This window comes from Nomascus leucogenys, chromosome 23 (assembly GCF_006542625.1).
Source record: "Nomascus leucogenys isolate Asia chromosome 23, Asia_NLE_v1, whole genome shotgun sequence".
Taxonomy (NCBI): Eukaryota; Metazoa; Chordata; class Mammalia; order Primates; family Hylobatidae; genus Nomascus; species Nomascus leucogenys.
The window spans coordinates 21,736,163-21,758,852 of record NC_044403.1 but is presented as its reverse complement, the minus strand read 5'-3'; the positions used below and the strand labels follow the sequence as shown (position 1 = coordinate 21,758,852).

The following is a 22,690-nucleotide window of genomic DNA, read 5'->3' as shown; positions in this document are numbered from 1 at the left end:
TCTAACATTCCATTGAAAGGATATCCACTAATCTCTTTGCCCATTGCAAATCTTTCCATTTTTCCCTACACCAAAGTCAAAAAGCAGTAATAGCAAGTCCAGAAAAGAGGTGAAGAACATCAACAAACTGGGCTGCATCTGAACCATGTGAAGAAGATGGTCAGGTTTAGTGGTTAGCGTCATGGGCTTTAAAGACAGACTGCCTGGGCTCCCTCAAATTCCAACTTTGCCTCATGTGCTTGTGTGACCCTGGGCAATTTTACTTAAGTCTTTTGTTTGTTTGTTTTTCTTTTCTTTCTTTTTTTTTTTTTTTGAGATGGAGTCTCTGATGCCCAGGCTGCAGTACAGTGGTTCCATCTTGGCTCGCTGCAACCTCCACCTCCTGTGTTCAAGCAATTCTTCTGCCTCAGCCTCCCCAAGTAGCTGGGACTACAGGTGTGCGCCATCACACCCAGCTAAATTTTTTTGTGTTTTTAGTAGCGACGAGGTTTCACCACGTTGGCCAGGCTGTTCTCAAACTCTCGACCTCAGGTGATCTGCCCGCCTCGGCCTCCCAAAGTGCTGGGATTACAGGCGTGAGTCACTGTGCCCAGACTCTTTTTTTTTTTTTTTGAGACTGAGTCTCTGTTGCCCAGGCTGGAGTGCAGTGGCACGATGTCGGCTCACTGCAACCTCCGCCTCCCAGGTTCAAGCGATTCTCCTGCCTCAGCCTCCCAAGTAGCTGGGATTACAGCCATGTGCCACCACACTTGGCTAATTTTGTATTTTCAGTAGAGACGGGGTTTCAGACGGGGTTGGCCAGGCTGTTCTCTAACATTCTACCACAAAAGAAGTGAAAATGGCCTGTTCCTGCCTTAACTGATGACATTGTCTTGTGAAATTCCTTCTCCTGGCTCATCCTGGCTCAAAAGCTCCCCCACTGAGTACCTTGTGACCCCCACTCCTGCCTGCCAGAGAACAACCCCCCTTTTTCCTTTACCTACCCAAATCCTATAAAACGGCCCCACCCCATCTCCCTTCGCTGACTCTCTTTTCAGACTCAGCCCCCCTGCACCCAGGTGAAATAAACAGCCATGTTGCTCACACAGAGCCTGTGTAGTAGTCTCTTCACACGGACGCGCGTGAAACTGACCTCAAGCGATCCACCTGCCTCCGCCTCCCAGAGTGCTAGGATTACAGGCATGAGCCACCATCTGTGGCCTGTTTGTTTTTTGAGACAGTTCTGTTACCCAGGCTGGAGTGCAGTGGTTTGATCACTGCAGCCTTGAACTCCTGGGCTCAAGTGATCCTCCCACCTCAGCCTCCATCCATACCTGGCTAATTTTTTTGATTTTTTTTTTTCTTTTTTTGTAGAGATGGGGCCTCACTATGTTACCCAGGCTAGTCTCAAACACCTGGCCTCATGCAATCTGCTTCCCAAAAGTGCTGAGATTCCAGGTGTGAGCCACCATATCCCACCTACGTAACTCTTTTGTATCTCAGTTACTTCATCTGTAAAATGGGCATAACTGTAGTGCCTACTACACAGCTGAGTTAATAATTGGCATGGACTCACTAAAATAAGAACTATTATTGTTAGGGCTCTTTGGAGACATGGCCATGACAGCATGCCTATCTTTACTCTAAAAATTTTGCCCAGCTAGGCTCAGAATTCTCTCTCAGCCATCTCCAATTTTACAGTAAGATGAACATTCTTTCTCCAAGGTTCCCATTGCTTCTGAGACCAACCATGCCTCTTTGTCAGCCAAACGCAAGGATAGAACAATGTTTATCACTGTGGCTTCCTTTGACTTAAGAGATGATATTAGCATCAAGTGCGAAATGACCTTTGTTTATCAGGAGTCTTCCATGGATGTCATGGTAGTCAGATCTCCTATCACAATTACCTCCTGCCTTGGTGCAGGATGTGATCTCTGTACTAAGAACGTCTTCCATCTCATCTCTGGCCAGGCCAGTTATAGCAACACAGCACTATCACTTCAATCCTTCTATTATTTTGCCTTCACTCAAACCACAAATTAGAGGATCTTCTTACAGGTATAGGGGAGAAGAAAATTTATTTTTCCTCTACCTTCCTAGGTTTTTTGGCTGGGGCCCTGCAAATTAGACTGACATAAGATAGATTAACAAAAGAAAAACAAACAGAAGTTTATTATTAACACATGCACACACACAGGATCGCTCAACGATGAGTAACTCAAGGGAGTGGTCAATAGAGCACTTTTTAAAAAAATAAATAAATTTGTAAAGAAGTGACAAGACAGGCCGGGTGCAGTGGCTCACGCTTGTAATCTCAGCACTTTGGGAGACCGAGGCAGGCGGATCACTTGAAGTCAGGAGTTTGAGACCAGCCTGGCCAGCATGGAGAAACCTTGTCTCTACTAAAAACACAAAAATTAGCTGGGCATGATGACATGCACCTGTAATCTAAGCTACTCTGGAGGCTGAGACAGGAGAATTGCTTGAACCCGGGAGGCGGAGGTTGCAGTGAGCAGAGATCGCACCACTGCACTCCAGGCTGGGTGACAGAGTGAGACTCCATCTCAAAAAAAAAAAAAAAAAAACAAGTGACAAGACAAAGGGAAAGAGCTTTAGGCTTCTGGAGGTGGCAAACTGTGGGAAGGTAGGTAGATGGGAAAAGTAATGGAAGATAAAGATTGCCTTAGTGAGGTTGGTTATGTAGGTTCCTCCAGTGCCATCTCTGGGCTGCTTAAGAGCAGAGATCGTGCCACTGCACTCCAGCCTGGGTGACAGCGAGACTCCGTCTCAAAAAAAAAAGGGTGGGGTGGGGGGCACCAGAGTTGTCTCCAGTGATTGAGAATCTTCCTGTTGTCCGTGGTAGGCAGACGTGGGGAGCAGAGAGTTTCTCTTTTTTTTTTTTTTTTTTTTTTTTTTGAGGCGAAGTCTCGCTCTGTTGCCCAGGCTGGAGTGCAGTGGTGCAATCTCGGCTCACTGCAACCTCTGCCACCCAGGTTCAAGTGATTCTCCTGCCTCAGCCTCCTGAGTAGCTGAGATTACAGGCACCTGCCACCATGCTTAGCTAATTTTTGTATTTTTAGTAGAGACGGGCGGGTTTCACCACGTTGACCAGGCTGTTCTTGAACTCCTGACCTCAGATGATCCACCCACCTCAGCCTCCCAAAGTGCTGGGATTACAGGCGTGAGCCACTGCACCTGGCTGAGAGTTTTTCTTGTGTCTGCTTCATCTTCATTGCCTTCAGCTCAAAATGATCTTAAGGTTAAAGTGGTGTACTTTGGGGAGTGGCATCTTGACCCCTTCACAGATGTTCTTCATAATGAATGGCGCTTCTCCTCTGCTCCTTTTCCCAAATCTTTCATTTCAACAAGTCGCAGCCTTTTGTTGCTTCATTCCGTCTCTGATCCTATTTCATTGAGTTTCATCATTGAAATCAAAACAAGGATAAATGCCATAGCCCCAAAGTGATCTGGTGTCCACTCTAAAATCTGCTCATCTGGCCTTTCAAGTCTTCTTTGGTTACTCATAGTGATGGGCAAAAACCCCAACGTTTTCTTGAGGATGGGCTTTTTATCTATATTATTCAAACTCTTAGCCATTTTTATCTAAGATATATTTCCAGTGATGATATAAATCAATTCCAGAATCATAGATTAAAGTGAATTCAAAGCATATATAACCATTTCAAAAATATTCATACCCAGTAATTCCACTCTCAGGCATCATTTCTCAGGAAACAATAGAAAATGTGAGCAAAGATGAAAAGCTATACTTTGCAGCATTATTTGTAACAGTAAGCACTTGAAGACAAACAAAACATTATTTTTTTTTTTTTTTTTTGAGACAGAGTCTCGCTCTGTCGCCCGGGCTGGAGTGCTGAGGTGCCATCTCAGCTCACTGCAAGCTCCACCTCTTGGGTTCACGCCATTCTCCTGCCTCAGCCTCCCGAGTAGCTGGGACTACAGGCGCCCGCCACCACGCCCGGCTAATTTTTTGTATTTTTAGTAGAGACGGGGTTTCGCTGTGTTAGCCAGGATGGTCTCGATCTCCTGACCTTGTGATCTGCCCGCCTTGGCCTCCCAAAGTGCTGGGATTACAAGCGTGAGCCACTGTGCCCAGTGACAAACAAAACATTTAAAAATAGTTGCCTGGCTGAATTATTTGATTTGATTTGATTTGATTTTGATTTTGATTTTGATTTTTTGGAGACCGAGTCTCCCTCTGTCACCCAGGCTGGAGTGCAGTGGCACGATCTCAGCTCACTGCAACCTCTGCTTCCCGGGTTCAAGTGATTCTCCTCTGGCTGAATATTTTTAATGCTATCATTCACTGGAGTGATGCAGCCACTAAAAAATTTTATTTACAAAATAAGTTTATTAGAAGTTATGATGGCTGGGCGTGGTGGCTCACACCTGTAATCCCAGCACTTTTGGAAGGCCGAGGCAGACGAATATCTTGAGCTCAGGAGTTGGAGACCAGTCTGGCCAACATATTGAAACCCCGTCTTTATTAAAAATACAAAAATGAGCTGGCCGTGGTGGCACATGCCTGTAATTCCAGCTACTCTGGAGGCTGAGGTGGGAGAATAGCTTGGACCTGGGAGGCAGAGGTTGCAGTGAGCCGAGATTGTGCCACTGCACTCCAGCCTAGAGAACAGAGCGAGACTCTGTCTGAAGAAAAAAAAAGAATCATCCTGCCTTTCCTTGTAGAGAGGGGGAGGGCAGAGAGTTTGTCCTGTGTCTGCTTTTTCTCAAAGAAAAGAAGGGACGTCCACCACATTTTTAGCAGCATTTCCCACTGAATGACTGCATTATGGCAATCCTTACTATGACCCTGTTTTACAAGTTTTCTACAACAGCCTGTCTATGTTTAGAATCGGGAGAAAAGTGGTTTTTGTTTTTGCTGTTTAATATCTAACATGTATCGTGATCTGTCCCTGGCCAACTTGTTAGGTGTGGAGATAACATAGTTGAATGAGATGCGGACAGTTGCTCTCCTCAGCTTCCGTGTGGGGTTTGCCCCTTCCCTGTGTTAATAGTTGCCTTGCCAAAACCTTTCAGGATTTTTTTTTGAGACAGGGTCTGGCTCTGTCACCCAGGCTGAGTGCAGTGGTGCCATCATGGCTCATTGCAGCCTCAACCCCCTGGCCCCCTGCCAGGCTCAAGCAATCCTCCCACCTCAGTCTCCTGAGTAGCTGAGACTACAGGTGTGCTCCACCACACCCAGCTAACTTTTTATTTTTTTGTAGTGATGGGGTCTCACCATGTTGCCCAGGCTGGTTTCAAACTCCAGGACACAGTCAGTCCTCCTGCCTCAGCCTCCCAAAGTGCTGGGATTGCAGGCATGAACCGCTGAGAGTGACAAAGACTCTTCAGGATTCTAAATGGTTTCTGCAACCAACATTGTTTAGTTATGTAACTCGGAACTCCAGCAGTCCTTACTATGTGATGTGATTTTATTATTGCTTATATGCATTTGTGGGTTTATTGTTTGTTTTTGTTTTGTTTGTTTTGAGACAGGGTTTTTGTTTTTGTTTTGAGACACAGTCTTATTCTGTCACCCAGGCCAAACTACAATAGCATGATCCTAGCTCACTGCCCCCTTGAACTCCTGGGCTCAAGAAATCTTCCTGCCTCAGACTACCAAGTAGCTAGGACTACAGGCATGTGCCACCATGCTGTGTTGTCTGGCTGGTCTTGAATACCTGGTCTCCAGTAATCCTCCCACCTCAGCCCCTGAGTAGCTAGGACTACATGTGTGAGTCATGCCTAGCTAATTAAAAAAAAAAAAAAAATTAAGAGATGGGGTCTATCACAGCATGAATCCCAAAATTGGGGTTCAGTCTGGGAGGCCACGTGGGTTCTTGGCTTCCCACAGGAAGGAATTCAAGAGTGAGCCAACAAAGTAAAATGAAAGCAAGTTTATTAAGCAAGTTAAGGAATAAAAGGGGGGCTACTCCATAGGCAGAGCAATGGCATGGGCTGTTTGATTGAGTATACGGGTATTTCTTGATCATATGCTAAATAAAAAGTGAATTATTCGTGAGTTTTCTGCGAAAAAGGTGGGGACTTCCCAGAACTGAGGGTTTTCCCATTTCAGACAATATAGGGTGACTTCTAGACATTGCCATAACATTTGTAAACTGACATGGGGCTGGTAGGAGTGAGTGTCTTTTAGCACACCAGTGCATTATCATTGGCGTATAATGAGCTGTGAGGATGACCGGAGGTTGCTTTCCTCGCATCTTGGTTTTGATAGATTTGGGCTGCTGCTTTACTACATGTCATTTTATCAGTGGGGTCTTTGTGACCTGCACCTTGCAAACCAGTCCTGAAGAACTCTTGTCTCATCACTATGTTGCCCAGGCTGGTCTCAAACTCCTGGCTTCAAGTGATCCTCTCACCTCAGCCTCCCAAAATGCTGGGCTTACAGGCTTGAGACACTGAGCCAGGCCCTGTTTTTTCTTGAATTGTTTCCAGTGAATATATCTCATCATCCCCCTCCAAAAAAAAGATGGCAAGTTTTTGGCCGGGCACGGTGGCTCACGCCTATAATCCCAGCACTTTGGGAGGCCGAGACGGGCAGATCATGAGGTCAGGAGATCGAGACCATCCTGGCTAACATGGTGAAACCCCATCTCTACTAAAAATACAAAAAAAAAAAAAAAAATTAGCCAGGCATGGTGGCGGGCGCCTGTAGTCCCAGCTACTTGGGAGGCTGAGGCAGGAGAATGGTGTGAACCTGGGAGGTGGAGCTTGCAGTGAGCTGAGATCGCACCACTGCACTCCAGCCTGGGCGACAGAGCGAGACTCCATCTCAAAAAAAAAAAAAAAAAAAAAAAAGATGGCAAGTTTTTATAAAAAGAGAAAAATCATTCTTAGTATTTCTTTAATACCCTCTACATTGACCACACTGGTGCAAAAAATATTAGTTTGCCAGTGAAAATTCACCTCGAGTTACTAAATATCTAACTTTCCCATAACTACCGTCTGTCTCTTGTGGATCTGTTTGCCTAATATTTAAGCGATCCGTTCTTCCCCACTTTTACGAAAACAGCATTAATTCCCCTTTCACTATTCACACTTCCTTCATCGTCACAGTTTGACCAGCGGTCCAGGGTTTATGATTGCAAGCATGGCCATATATATCTATTTCACTTAAGACTTTGGATAGAGCATAAAATCAGATGTAACTGTTTCCTATTTCATATAATGGGGAATTCCATCTCTAAAATTATGACATTTGGCCTTTCAGTGGGTTTTCGTGATTTTTACTATGGCTGTGGTTAGATTCCATTTTGAACGCTTTTCCAGTGGTTCCACTTGAATACAATCTTTGAGTCACATAGGAGAGGTGACATGATATAGTGTAAAGCCAGAAAGAGCATGATTTGGATCTCAGCTCAACTGATAGGGATCCCTAGCAAGATTCTTCACCTCTCTGAGCCTCAGTTTCCTCATCTGTGCAATGGGAATCGTAACACCTGCCTCTCAATGTTGTTAAGATTAAATATGTGTGCCGGGCACAGTGGCTCACGCCTGTAATCCCAGCACTTTGGGAGGCTGAGGAGGGCGGACCACCTGAGGCCAGGAGTTTGAGACCAAGATGGCGAAACCCCTGTCTCTACTAAAAATACAAAAATTAGCCGGGCGTGCTGGTGCAAGCCTGTAATCCCAGAAACTCAGGAGGCTGAGATATGAGACTCGCTTGAACTCAGTAGGTGGAGGTTGCAGTGCGTCAAGATTGCACCACTGCACTCCAGCCTGGGCAACAGAGTGAAACTCTTTCTCAAAAAAAAAAAAAAAAAAAAAAAAAAAAAAAAAAAAAAAAAAAGATTAAATATACGTACAGTACCTGTACCATGTCAGGCGGTCAATAAACATTTGTTCAACTAACAACTGATAAGGATAGTAAAGAAGTATCACAACACCCACCTAGTTATCCCAAAGGGCAGGAAGAGTGCTAGGTAATGGATATAGAATTCTTTTAGAGTCAAATCACACGGGCAAAGATCAACCCCTCCTTCAATTAAAAAGCCAGGGGCAGGGCTTAGTAAGGAAGTGGTTCTCCTTCTTTACGCCTCTTTTCAGCCTGAGTCCTAAACCTGAAGAAGCTACAGCCTGGAGCTCTAAACTACATGAGTTTTTCCAAACGACAAGCCAAGAAGACCTGTTGAAAGTTTCCTCTTAAGTTTCGTGGAGAGAGACTCAGGTATAGAAATATCCTTACTGCCACCTGACCTGAAGCAGAAGAAATCACTGCCAGCTTCCAGACCAGGTAACACCAGGAGGCACCAGTCTTCCTTCTCAGCCTTTGCAGGAGGACACAGCCTGGTCTTTAGCTGTTTGCCAAATGAGGCAGTCTAATTCAGGGAGCTCTTTACTGGGTTTATTACAAAGTTCTTATCATGTAAGTCTCAGGACACAAAATGACATTGAGAATCTAGTTTATCGGGGTTTCCAGGAAAGAGGAAGAAAGGTTATTTAGGTTTCTCTTTCATTTCTCTTTTGCTACAAAGGGTTTGGGACGTTCAGTTAAGAACACATTCCTGGTTGAGGTATGTGACGTTACTCAGTCCCCTCTGCTTATGTATCTGGGGAGGTATGCGATGACATGACAGCCTTTCCGTGGCCAGGGACACCACTGCCCAAGCTGGAGACCACGAGGATTCAGGGACTGGAGCCAGCATGGGAATTCCTGGTTTGAGATCAGAGTGCTGAGTACCTTGTGGGAACTTGGGCATTCATCCTCAGGAGGTCTAGACCCCCAGAGAATTCCTTGAGTCTAAGGCACAGGTAAATGGAAGACCCTTCTCTCTCCTCTCTCCCCTCTAGAAAGCTCCCTCCTCCCTGAGCTCCCTGTCCCCTTCTTTCCACAATCAGAGCCTTGGACCTTCTATTTGGTAAATATGACCTGAGGCTCTGTCTAGCATTCAGCTTCTATTGTGGGAAGTTAAGGCACTTTCTCTCATTCCTCATTTCACCTTTGGTATTAAAGAACAGTCCAGGCAGAAGGCACGAAGACCCCGAGAGGTCCGAAGTGAGGGGGAGAGGAGAGCGGCAGAAGGGGAGGCTCCGGACAACAGAACCCAGCTGAGCTTAGGATGTGCTGTGGGAGGCTCTGTGGGGATGAGTGTCAGTGCCCACGAGATCCACTCAGGCCTCAACTGTGTGTCCTGAGCACATGAAGTCAGCTCTTCTGCTGGGACAGCCGCCAAGGGATTCTCCACACCCCTCACTGCTGGGACAGGCAGAGGCACAGCAAACCAGGTGTCCCGCGTAACTGGGGCACTGGGTGGTGGCCGCCTTTGTGTGTGGAAACACGAGGTGCTTGCTGCAGTTTCCTCTGTGTGCTTATCCGTTAGCTGCCACCCACCGGGAGGGAAGTGAAATCTCACCTCAGTAAGTGAGTCCGCAGAGCAAGAACCCTGCGACAGTGCGTCTGCTGATACCTGGAATGTAGGTGCTCGTTGCAGTGTGGCCTTCCCAGCCGGCCTCTCGGCACACCCGGCCAGGCAGCCAGTGTTCCCAGAGGACACGCTGGGGCCAGACGTGGAGGACCCTGGCCACCTCGGGGAGGGAAAGAGACCAAGAAAAGAACCTCTGTAGCCTTGCTTCTGAGAGTGCAGGTTTGTTATAGATAAGGAGCAGGAAGGTAAACATAGGGCAGTGAAGCAGGGTTGTGTCCTCTGCGGCCTTGAATTAGAATAAGCCTCACAGGTCTCACTCGGGAACGGAAATCTCCCCTCTAGGTTCTGAACCAGCATTCAGGGGCCCCACCCAGGGCTTCTGTCAACAGAAGCATAAAACTTACGGTTTACCTTTCCATAAACCCCAAAGCTGGGCTTCTTGTATAGAGTACAATTTCTGTAGAACAGCTGAAAGCAGAAGGGATCTAACCTGTGATAATACTCGATCGCTGCTGCTTGAAAGTAAGACTTAGCTATAAACCGAACAATCAAGTAATTTATAATGAGGATTAGTAGAAAGAAAAACTCTGCGTTTGTGTGAGTGGGCTTTTTTTTCTTTATTTTTGTTTTTTAAGAGAGTGTCTCCCTCTGCCACCCAGGCTGGAGTGCACTGGTGCGATCATAGCTCACTGCAGCTTCCAACTCCCAGGCTCAAGCGATTCTCCCCCTTCAGCCTCCCAAGTGGCTGGGACCGCAGGTGCACACCACCACGCCCGGCTAATTTTTTTCATTTTTTGTAGAGACGGAGCCAAGGCTGGTCTTGAACTCCTGGGCTTAAGCAATCCTGCTCCCTGGGCCTCCCAAAGTTCTGGGATTACAGGCGTGAGCCACTGGGTCCGGCATCTACATTTGTTAAATACATTTAAACCCTCTTAACCCTTTTGTCTCCATTTGTTCTATTTTGCTCCCTGCTCTCCAGGCTCTTGTGGCGGAGGCCCCCGCTCCCTCCGCTGGGGGGAGCTCCCTCCGCTACCGCCTCCTTCTGGGGCCGGCGCCTGAGCACTGTCTTTCTGCCTCACTCTCCTCCTCTCTCATTCTTAGCTTTGCCTGTCGACTGAGCCAAGTCACAGCCTTTCTAACGTGTAAGACAACAAAAATCTCACATTTTACGAAATGGAAGGACTAAGTATTCCGTCTTGACCTCAGTGCTTTCCCCCGATTTCTGATGTTGCTGCTGAAATAGCATTAGCAAGCTTGTTTCTTAAAGACGCCCTCTCTCCAGCGACAATACCCCCCCGCGCACACACACACACACACACACACACACACGCGCGCGCGCGCACACACACACAAACATGCACGCACGCGCACATACACACAATTTTAAAGCCCTCGCGTTACATTAAAAAGGTCTGGGTTGTTTTTAACGTACATGGAAAGTTCTTCAGCAGCACAGTGTTACTGGCTTGACGAGGGGGCACAGCCTCCTACCCACGGACACAGTTCCTGAAGGACCAGGGTGCACATCCGGCCTGCAGTGCCCTGAGCCACTCTGTCCAAAAGGAAGCCTTGAATCAAAAGCCTCATGAATCCTCTCCTGAGAAATTCCATGTCTGGTCTCTTGCTAGACTCAGCCTTTTCCCCACCAAGTCTGCCGCACCTAATTCTGACCTCACCCCGCTTGGTGGCCCGCTTTGCCTGCTTGCACGCACCGCAGGTCTTAGTGTGTCTCAGCAACAGCTTCCACTCCTAGGGTGGCCAGAGTTAGCAAGCAAAAATGCAAGACAGCCAGTTATATTGGAATTTCAGATAAACAACAAATATGAGTGTTTTTTAGCATACAATGTTTTATTTGGGACATAATATATACTAATATTATTATATATTAGACTAATATTTATTATATATTAGTCTCATGATATTTGGGACATATACTAAAAAATTATTTGCTCTTTATCTGAACTTCAAATGTGACCGAATGTGTCCTGTATTCTGAATGTCTGGCAGTCCTATAATCATTCATTCAGTCGGTCATCAGACATTTGAGCACCTACCATGTATGAAGCACTATTCTAGAGAGCCCGGATAGCTCAGTCGGTAGAGCACCAAGCGCTACTCTAGGTGCTGGGGAAGCCAGCCAAAGTCCCGCCTTCATATCTTACAGTATGTCTACTTTGTTTTTATATATATATACACTATATATATACTTGCAGATATGTACCTTTTTCTTTTTTTCTTTTTTATTATTTTTTTTTTGAGATGGAGTCTCTCTTACTCAGTGCAGTGGCACCATCTCAGCTCACTGCAACTTCTACCTCCTGGGTTCAAGTGATTCTCCAGCCTCAGCCTCCCAAGTAGCAAGGATTACAGGCATGTGCCACCACACCTGGCTAATTTTGTATTTTTAGTAGAGACAAAGTTTCACCATGTTGGCCAGGCTTGTCTTGAACTCCTGACCTCAAGTGATCTGCCCACCTTGGCCTCCCAAAGTGCTAGGATTACAGGCGTGAGCCATCGTGCCCTGCCGGATACGTTTCTTATGTCTCTTTTAAGCTGTAGCAGTTCTCTGTCTTCACCTTTTTTTGGTGCTATTTATTTGTCGAAGAAACCAGCCATTTGTCTTGCAGAATTTACCACATACTGAATTTGGATAGCTGCCTTCTTGTGGTCATTAGTTTGTTTCTCTGTCCCCTGTATTTCCTGTAAACTGATCATTAGATCCAGAGGCTTGATCAGATTTGGATCCAATGTTTTTGGATCAGGAGACACATAATGGTTGTCTCACCTTTAGTGAGACCAAGATTGGTCACTGGGAACAGGGAAGTGGAGCTGGGCTGAGTATAGGGTCACCAGATGTCCAATACAAGCAGAATGGACAGGGCTGTGCTGCAGGATGGATGAGGGGAGGGTGGGATGCCCGGAAAATGCATGGGGGAGGGTGGGATGCCCGGAAAATGCATGGGGGAGGGTGGGATGCCCGGAAAATGCATGGGGGAGGGTGGGATGCCCGGAAAATGCATGGGGGAGGGTGGGATGCCTGGAAAATGCATGGGGGAGGGTGGGATAGGATGGAATTGGGGAGCGGGAAGGGGTGAGTGGAAAAGCAGTAAGGAACATGACCTTTGAGGAGACATTGATGTGACTCCTTACAGAGCAAATGACGTGACTCCTTACAGAGCAAATGATTTACATGTAAGTGAATGTGAAATTGGAGCAGTGGCCGGAAGAAAGATTGTCCAAGCCCTGGAATAAGATAGGAATGTGAAGAAACAGCAGAGGAGGAGGAAGGATTGCAGTCATGACCCCCACTTCATGCCATACTCCTCAAGCATTTGCTTACATTCAGTTATGTGAGGGAGGTTTGTGGGGCTTGGAAGTTGTGTAATTGTGTCTGTGTAGTTGATCTGGCGAGTTTTGCAACTTGCCCTTTGCTGCACTGGGAGGGCCACTTCTGTCCCCTCCGTCATCACCTGATGTTGCGGCATAGCCCCCCGAATCCCTCTCAGACTCACTTCCATCAGAACGCACCTAGCCAGGGACCCTTGCTTTCCTGGGGCCTGGCCAAGGAGCAGTTCCTCAGACAAACAGTTTCGCTATCAGCCAATGCGAGCCTCTTCTAAGTAAAGGAGAGGAGACAGTGATGGAAAAAGGCAGCATCCAGCAGGCCCTCAGGGAAGATATTTCAGCTCCTACACCTCCTTCCAATAGCAGAACCAGGGGGAAAAGTTAGAGAACATCCTCATTCTATCTAACAACGTGGACACCGAGGAACAAAAAGGTGGAGTGACTTGGCCTAGGATGTTGCAGGTTAGAAGCTGAGCCAGCCCTGGCCATCCATCCTTCAGACACCCAGGCCAATTTGTCTGTACCGCCTCACATTGCCTCAAACCCTGTCTGCAGTTACTGTCCCATTTCTTTATAATTTGGTCCTGGTATGACAGGGTACAGTGGAAAGAAAAAGAGGAACATACCAGCTGATCCCCTTAATATTACTGCAGCTTCTTTATCATCACACCAGCTTACATGCCAAACGACAGTCTTAAATTAGGACCAGGAAGGGAAGGGAACATTATTAAGAGCCATATTAAGACAGAGCCTGAGGCCGGGCATGGTGGCTCATGGCTGTCATCTCAGCACTTTGGGAGGCTGAGGCAGGTGGATCACTTGAGCCCAGGAGTTTGACACCAGACTGGGCAACATAGTGAGACCTTGTCTCTAAAAAACAAAACAAAAAAATTAGCCAGGTGTGGTGGCGTGTGCCTGTGGTCCCAGCTACTTGAGGGGCTGAAGTGAGAGCATCCCTTGAGCCGGGGAGGTTGAGGCTCTGGTGAGCTATGATCTGCACTCTAGCCTGGGCAACAGAGCAAAACTGAGTCTCAAAAAAAAAAAAAAAAAAAGAAAAGAGCCTGAGGGCCTAGGACAACAGCTAAACTAGAAAAAAAAACATAGCTACCACTTTTGAACCAGGTTCAGGGACTTCTCTTGTGTATCTTACACCCTTACAATATCCGTGCAAGATGACTATTATTATTTACAATTTGCCTATAGGAAGTTCATGTTTGGAGAGGTGGAGTAACCTGCCACAGGTCACAAAACTAGTCATTGGCATGGTCACAATCTGAATTTGGGACTGTGAGCTGAGAAGCCCAACTAATTCTTGATACACTCACTGCCTGGGACATTTCACACGGTAGATCTGAGCTTTCTCGCATCTGAGACTGAAAGGAAAATGTAGTCCTTAACAGACAGCAGAAGGAAACAGATTATTAGCAAAAAGAACTGCTTTCCTAGCAGGAAACCAGAGAAGGAGTTATTTCATGTAAGCTTAAGCAAAGGAAATTGAACAAAATCTGTTCTTTATCTATCCTGTTATTCGTATGGAAATAAAGACGAAATGCTTGCATCCTGTTGTTTTAGTGCTTGTACTGATCTTTTTAAAACATGCTGGTGATCACATCACTCTGTACTCAAAACTTTGAACAGCTCTCCATTGCCTCCATCAGAGTGTTTCAAAGTCGTAAAAAGTAAAATAAAATAACAGGATGCTTTTTTCAGATGAAATCTTACATGGCATACCAAATATAGCAAGAAAAAAGAAAGACAAGAGAGAGAGGAGAGAGAAGCCCGGACAAGCTAAAGCAGAGGGTAGAGGGAGAAGGAACCGAGGAACGGAAGGGTCAGGTCCCAGGCATTTCTCTTCCCTGAATTGGCCTCCCTCTTTTGCCACCTCCCCAGCAAGACCTTTAACCCCACAGTCCACAGCTCATTTTGAAATGTACTGATCAACGTGAGAAAATGCGAAGCTTCAGCCTGATGTCAAAGAACACCATAATCTGGACCCAAGTGCTAGTTCACTTATTTTCCCTCCACTATTTTCAAGCCCTGGCTATTTGCAAACTGCATACGTATGATGTCCCAGTTCTTACCACTCTTCAAACACATTCTGAATTCACCTATAATCTCCCCTCTGCCCACCCTGTTGTAGCCCCAATATCCACCCACCTGTCTCACTCCTCCTAGCTTTCCAAAAGCTTTCACTTGCCTCTTTCTTTGAAGCTCACCTATCTCTGCCTTCTAACCTGGCTATCTGCATCTCTGTTAGACCTCTTAGTTCATTAGCTCATTCTCTTTTTTTTTTTTTGAGACGGAGTCTCACTCTGTCACCAGGCTGGAGTGCGGTGGTGCAATCTCGGCTCACTACAACCCCCGACTCCTGGGTTCAAGCGATTCTTCTGCCTCAGCCTCCCAAGTAGCCGGGTCTACAGGCGTGCGCCACCGTGCCCGGCTAATTTTTGTATCTTTAGTAGAGATGGGGTTTCACTGTATAGGCCAGGCTGGTCTCGAACTCCTGAGCTCATGATCCACCCGCCTTGGCCTCCCAAAGTGTTGGGATTACAAGCATGTGCCACCATGCCCGGCAGTTCATTTTCTTTATGTGGAGTTCTCTATGGCCATGCCTCTCTTCCCACCCCAGTAAGACTGTGGCTTTTCCCTCTCTACCCTCCAGCACAAACACAACAGATGTTCAATAAATGTTGACTGTTTTCACCCCTGTCTCTCCTAACCTGCAAAGAGTAAATGGCCCTGCATAGAAGGGCATAGTGTGGACTTTGTTGTTACAGGCCCAACATGTGTAGCACGAGTGCGTGTGACCTGGAAGAAATCCCCCTAGATGACGATGACCTAAACACCATAGAATTCAAAATCCTCGCCTACTACACCAGACATCACGTCTTCAAGAGCACCCCTGCTCTCTTCTCGCCAAAGCTGCTGAGAACAAGAAGTTTGTCCCAGGGGGGCCTGGGGAATTGTTCAGCAAATGAGTCATGGACACAGGTGTCATGGCCTTGCAGAAATTCCCAATCCAGTGAGAAGGCCATAAACCTTGGCAAGAAAAAGTCTTCTTGGAAAGCACTCTTTGGAGTAGTGGAGAGGCAAGGTTTGCAGAGCACGCCTGCCAAGGTCTCTACTCAGGGTCAAAGGACATTGGAATACCAAGATTCGCGCAGCCAGCAGGGGTCCAGGTGTCTTTCTGCCGTGGAGCAGTGCTCGGAGCATGAAGGTAGGCATCCGGGATTTCTTTTTCTCCCGCATCCTGGTTTTTCCCTTCTTTGTGTCCAGAGTGGTACATCTCTTCTCATGTTGTAAAGTGGCTTTAGAGAGGGCATGCATTGTGCCTCAGCTTTCCAACTTATCAGTGTTCAATCATAATTGCCCTGCTTTTCTCAAGACTAAAAGGAGTTGCTGGCCCGGCGTGGTGGCTCACGCCTGTAATCCCAGCACTCTGGGAGGCCGAGGCGGGCGGATCATGAGGTCAGGAGATTGAGACCATCTTGGCTAACAGTGAAACCCCGTCTCCACTAAAAAATACAAAAAATTAGCCAGGCGTAGTGGCGGGCGCCTGTAGTCCCAGTTACTCGGGAGGCTGAGGCAGGAGAATGGCATGAACCCGGGAGGCGGAGGTTGCAGTGAGCCAAGATCGCGCCACTGCACTCCAGCTTGGGTGACAGAGTGAGACTCCGTCAAAAAAAAAGAAAAAAAAAGACTAAAAGGAAATTTTGGAAGTTAAGGGTGCTGGGACTGGTTTTCTTTCTCCACTGTCTATAAATAAGCTTGTTTCCCAAATTCCTAGTCCTCTGCACCAGACACCAATATAAAAGAAGGAGGCCAGGTGCCGTGGCTCATGCCTGTAATCCCAGCACTTTGGGAGGTCGAGCTGGGCAGATCACGAGGTCAGGAGTTCGAGACTAGCCTGGCCAACATGGTGAAAACCCGTCTCTACTAAAGATACAAAAAATTAGCCGGGCATGGTGGTGCGTGCTTGTATTCCCAGCTACTCGGGAGGCTGGGGCAAGAGAATCGCTTGAACCTGGGAGGTGGAGGTTGCAGTAAGCCGAGATCGCATCACTGCACTCCAGCCTGGACTACAGGGCAAGACTCTATCTCAAAAAAAAAAAAAAAAGAAGGAGCCCTAACCAGGGGCTTGCTTGGGCTGCCTGGGCTGCTGCTCTTCCTAAGTCAACTCATTCACTCAGGGCCTCTGTGTTTCCATCTGTACATTGGGTACCCCACTCTCTCCACCTCGTATGGTTGATGGGAAGATCAGAGAGCAAAAGGACTCTTGACAAAGTACAAACCATCCTACAAAAACAACTGAGAAGCATTTTGACAAAATCTTCCCTCAGTTGGACAAAATTAATTGTATTGAATGAAACATTTTCCCCAGGCTCTGAGGCTCATACCTGTAATCCCAGCACTTTTGGAGGCCAAGGTGGGTGGATCGCTTGAGTTCGGGAGTTCAAGACCAGCCTTAGCAACATGGCAAAACCCCGTCTCTACCAAAAAATACAAAAAAGTTAGTCAGACATGGTGGTACATGCCTGTCATCCCAGCTACTCGGAAGGCTGAGGTGGGAGGATGGCTTGGGCCTGGGAAGTAGAGGTTGCAGTGAGCCAAGATGGTGCCACTGCACTCCAGCCTGGGTGACAGAGTGACAGCCCATCACGTCTATACTCTCAGCACTGTGGGAAACCAAGGCAGGAGGATCACGTGACACCAAGAGTTTGAGATCAGCCTGGCATCATAGCAAGACCCTGTCTCCATAAAAAATTAAAATAAAAAAATTAGTGAGGCTGGTGGCACATGCCTGTTGTCCCAGCTACTATGGAGGCTGAGGTGGGAGGATCACTTGAGCTCAGGAGGTCAAGGCTGCAGTGAGCCAAGATCACATCACTGCACCCCAGCTCTGGGTGACATAATGAGACTCTGTCTCCAAAAAAAAACAAAAAAAAAAAAGACAGTTGCCCTTCATGCGCACACCTTGGCATAAGCATCTTCTTCCCCTTCAACAAAGCCCAGTGCCCAAAGCCCAGATTTTTTTTTTTTCTTTTTTAGCTGTTTTAGATAGAGTCTTGCTCTGTCGTCCAGGCTGGAGTGCTGTGGTGCAATCTCGGCTCACTGCAAGCTCTGCCTCCCAGGTACAAGCAATTCTCCTGCCTCGGCCTCCTGAGTAGCTGGGATTACAGGCGTGCACCACCACGCCTGGCTAATTTTTGTATTTTTAGTAGAGACGGGGTTTCACCATGTTGATCAGGCTGGTCTTGAACTCCTGACCTCGTGATCTGCCCGCCTTGGGCTCCCAAAGTGCTGGGATTACAAGTGTGAGCCACTGCACCCAGCTGCAAAGCCAGATTTTAAAAGAAAGGCCCCCTCCTGCTGGGTTTCATTGGCCTGGGTAACTTGTCAATAATTAGTCAAGAGGTGGCAGTAATGTCTCAGTTTTTAAATGTGACAGTCCTGGCTTGCTTGGAGAATCAGCCCACTCACAGACAGCTTTAGATCATTCACTATGATCAAGGAAACTTCCATTTCCCATTAGAGTTTCGGATGTTAGAACAGTGGGAGTTACATGGTCAGGATCATCTGAGGGAACCTCATGGCACAGACAGGATGAGGAAATGGGAGTCCCACAAAGAGGGCTTACCAAGGAAACAGCCAGGAAGTAGCAGAGCCTGGACTCACCAGAAGTCCAGACCTCTCCCTAGACTTGTTTAACTTTTACAGCAAGGCATCTGCTCTCTGAACTCCGCCCAGCTAAGGCAGGTCTAGAGGAAGAGGGAGTGGCCCCCTGTGGTCCTCCCCTCCACACCTGCCTCCCCACCCCTCAGCCACCCTCGCCCAGCCACGGCTCCTTCTGCCGGGGGTGGCATCTGGGCTCTGGGGCAAAGAACAGTTTGGAGGCACCGAAATAGGCTTTTCTACTTGGCCTGTACTGTGGACTTTGCCAGCAGACAGAGAAAGCTTTTACAGACTTTAGTCTTCTGGTTTTTCCTGAGATAAATTGCATTCCATATTTCAGTATTTACTGGAGTGTCATTTGACATTTTTTTACTTTCTAAAATTTCAAGAGAAGCTTTTATTTTTTCAGTAGGGAAAGAAAACTTGTATGTGAGATTGAGAATTAAAGATTAAATTCAAAAACACTTAGGTGATGTGTTAATGTGCTGAATAGCTGAATAGTACCGATGGCCGAATAATATTCTCCATAAAAAATGAAAAATGATTACCTCCTAAGAAGGCTTTAAACACATATGTACAGCTCATCGTCCCTTCTCACCTTTCTCCTCACATTTGCATTTAGTCAGTTAATTGTGTGTTTTTTACTTGTGTTACTTGTGTTGGTTTTACACTGGGCATGATCCAAGAGAGCCTCACATGCTATTTCTATTTTGCCACATACAAATCAGGCCTTACAAATTTGGTTTCTCCTAGGTTCTTTTTTGTTTGTTTGTTTGTTTGTTCGTTGTTTTTGAGACAGAGTCTCGCTCTGTCGCCCAGGCTGGAGTGCAGTGGCGCGATCTCAGCTCACTACAAGCTCCCCCTCCCGGGTTCACGCCATTCTCCTGCCTCAGCCTCCCAAGTAGCTGGGACTACAGGCGCCCGCCACCACGCCCGGCTAATTTTTTGTATTTTTAGTAGAGACGGGGTTTCGCCATGTTAGCCAGGATGGTCTCGATCTCCTGACCTCATGATCTGCCCGTCTTGGCCTCCCAAAGTGCTGGGATTACAGGCATGAGCCACCACGCCAGCCTCACCTGGGTTATTTTAACTGAAGGTCACTGTGTAGCCTTGTACAGCCACTGCCAGGCCTCAGTACTGGGCTTATGTGGGAACTGTGAGATTATGTCCCAAGACCAAACTCTGTTAGGAAGAGGCCGCAGGATGTAGAGAAATAGACATTAGCACTAGTTTTAAAGACTACCAATCCAGGCTCTTTCACTTGTGAATCTTTTGTTTCTCCATAGCTATGATTTGCTCACGTGGAATGTTATCGTTAAGGTGAGGTTCAGTGATATACAGTGGAACACCCAAATACCCACGGCTTAAATAACATACAGGTTTGCTTTTCTCTCCCTTAAAAGAGGACAAAAGTTTGGCAGCTCAGGCATGATATGACAGCTCCACAAAGTTATTAAGAATTCCTGGGAATGGCCAGGCAGGGTGGCTCATGCCTGTAATCCCAGCACTCTGGGAGGCTGAGGTGGGCAGATCGCTTGAGCCAAAGAGTTTGAGACCAGCCTGAGCAACATGACAAAACCCCGTCTCTATAAAAAAAAAAAAAAAATACAAAAATTAGCCAGGCGCAATGGTGCGCACCTGCAGCCTCAGCTACTCGAGAGGCTGAAGGAGGAGAATCAGTTGAGCCTGGGAGGCGGAGGCTGCAGTGAGCTGAGATCACACCATTGCACTCCAGCTTGGATGACAAGGATGAAAAAAAGAATTCCTGGGAATTCTGCCATCCCTCAGCTCGTGGCTTCCACCTCAAAGTCACCTTATATTCTAAAGGTGGCTGTTGGGGCTTCACCCATCATGTCTACATCTCGGGCAGGAATAAAAAGGAAGCAAAGGAAGAGCAAAGGGTGCCTTCTTTCGAGGTAATGCAGCTCCATTTTGTTTTATTATTTTTTTTTTTTATCTTTTGTAAAGATGGGGTCTGTGTTACCCAGGCTGGTCTTGAACTCCTGGCCTGAAATGATAGCCTTGCCCTGGCCTCCCAAAATGCTGGGATTACGGGCGTGAGCCACCACACCCAGCCTCAGCTCCCTTTTCGAGAGCTTTCTTGAAACTGCTCCTAGCTTCTGACATCTCATTGGCTCTTCCCTACTGCAAGGGAGCCCAGGGAATATAGTTTGTTCAGCTGGGTTCATTGCTGCCCCTCACATTTTAGAGGTCTGTACTAAGGAAGAAGAAGAAAGTGGATACTGAGTGGGAAAGAGCAGTCCATAAGGAAGTCACACCCCAACCCCCTGCCCTTTCTCTTTAAAACAAACGCCTCAGACCACAGGCGAAATGCGACCTTCCGACCCCTTTGGCCTGCACTTCCTGGCCCCACAATGACTCCCAAAACTGACTCCAAAGAATAGACAGCCTTTCTGTCTTCTCCCCACTCCATCCAATATTCCCTCGCCTATCAGAGAGGACCAAGTCTGACAAGAATATAATCTTTTCTTTTTCACGTTTTAAAATTAAAATATCCAAGATGGGAATTTTAACTAGAGCTAGTGCATCTGTGGGAACATGTTTGCTTACAGTTTCTCCTGGACATGTCTCACTCCATGTCCACAAACCCATAGAAATCAATACCCGACTTTAACACCAGCAGTTTGGGAGGCTGAGGCGAGAGGATCACCTGAGGTCAAGAGTTCAAGACGAGCCTGGCCAACATGGCAAAACCCTGTCTCTACTGAAAAAATACATTAGCTGGGCGTGGTGGCAGGCGCCTGTAATCCCAGCTACTCAGGAGGCTGAGGCAGGGAGAATGGCTTGAACCCAGAAGGTGGAGGTTGCAGTGAGCTGAGATCGTGCCATTGCACTCCAGCCTGGGCAACAGAGAGACTCCGTCTCAAAAAAAAAAAGTCAATACCCCGTACACACTTAGCCAGATTGGGTAATGTTCTACCTGTTGGTGATCTTGTGGCTGCCCTGCCTTATGAGGGGAGGAGGGGACAGAGCCTTTGGGACCCTTCGTGGACCTTCTTCATGTGCAAGATGGGCACATGCTGATCACCCTAGATGAGCTGCACAAGGTTGCACAGGCAGCAGGAGCCTGCTTTCCTTTCTCATCTCCTGAGGACACAGCCAGGGAAGTTTCCCTTGGCTTTGGGAGCCAGCCTCTTGCTATTTCTTTCTTTGTCAGGGGCCATGGGTGGCCAGAGTTCCAGTGGAGGCTGGCTGGGCTGCAATAAGGGGATTACAGAGTGGAAAGTCTGTTTCGCTTGGTTCTTAAAAAACGAGGAGAAAAGACATTGGTCCTTTTCTTCTTGATCTTTCTTCTCTCCGTCATTCACTTCTTATCGGTTTTTGAACCCTGTGGACTAACCACGAAAAAGATGGCTTTATGAGTCAGATGTCCACCAGACGATGGCATCATGGACAGAGCATTATCTTCTGTGGCCTTTCCGTGAATGGCTGGAGGGCTGAAGGGAGGATACTGAAGCCTTCAGCTGTGGAGGAATCCAGGGAGAGGCATCAGGAGCCACCTTGGCAGCTCCGTATGATGTCAAAACCTGTTTCTCTTGTGGCTCAGTCCCTCCCAGGCCCCCTACTTGTCTCTCTTACCTACGGTGCTGTACAAAGCCCAGGAGTGCCCTAGGAGTTTGGGCACACCAACCTTCTGTCCAAAACGCCACTCCATTACTGTCTTCAAGTCCTGTGAATTACCTAATGTTAGTCTTCAAATGTTACGTGGTAAAACCCAGCTGCTCCACACGGCATCCAAGACAGCTTGTACAAGCTTTTAAAAGTTTAGGATTTAGGTTGGGTGTGGTAGTGGCTCATCCTTGTAATCCTAGCACTTTGGGAGGCTGATGTGGGAGGATTGCTTACGCTTAGGAGTTCAAGACCAACCTGGGCAACATAGGGAGACCTTATCTCTAGAAAAAGAATTTTAATAAATTAGCCAGGTGTGGTGATGCACACCTGTCATCCCAGCTACTCAGGAGGCTGAGGTGGGACAATTGCTTGAGCCTGAGAGGTCCAAGCTGCAGTGAGCTGTGATCACACCACTGCACTCCAGCCTGGGTGACAGAGTGAAACTCTGTCTGGAAAAAAGTAAATAAACAAATAAAAGGTTAGAACTTAGTGACAAATCAACGGTGAAAATTTTACCACCCAGCAACTCAGCCATGCCATCTGCCCACCCCACCTCCCCTCTTCCCCACTCAGGGGCAAAGGCGACTGGTCTTTTACAGGCTACAACATTCAGTGGGCCAATGCCATTTCACCGTCCTATCTCAAAGTGCTTT

The 22,690-nt window shown here is 47.2% G+C and overlaps 1 protein-coding gene across 5 annotated transcripts in view; it reads left to right on the top strand.

The window, feature by feature from the left end:
* Positions 1 to 22,690, top strand: part of BCL2L14 (BCL2 like 14) — a 43,621-nt gene that overhangs the window by 7,768 nt on the left and 13,163 nt on the right. Inside the window, exons 3-4 of one of the 5 annotated variants that reach the window (XM_030805002.1) lie at positions 13,935 to 14,205; positions 15,509 to 15,948. In XM_030805002.1, coding sequence (XP_030660862.1) covers positions 14,204 to 14,205; positions 15,509 to 15,948 — 442 coding nt within the window. In that variant the 5' untranslated portion in view covers positions 13,935 to 14,203. Of the gene's footprint in view, positions 1 to 8,057; positions 8,255 to 8,585; positions 8,773 to 13,934; positions 14,206 to 15,508; positions 15,949 to 22,690 lie in introns of those variants that run through there. The other 4 variants (XM_012502367.2, XM_030805001.1, XM_030805003.1 and 1 more) reach the window with 4 other exon arrangements.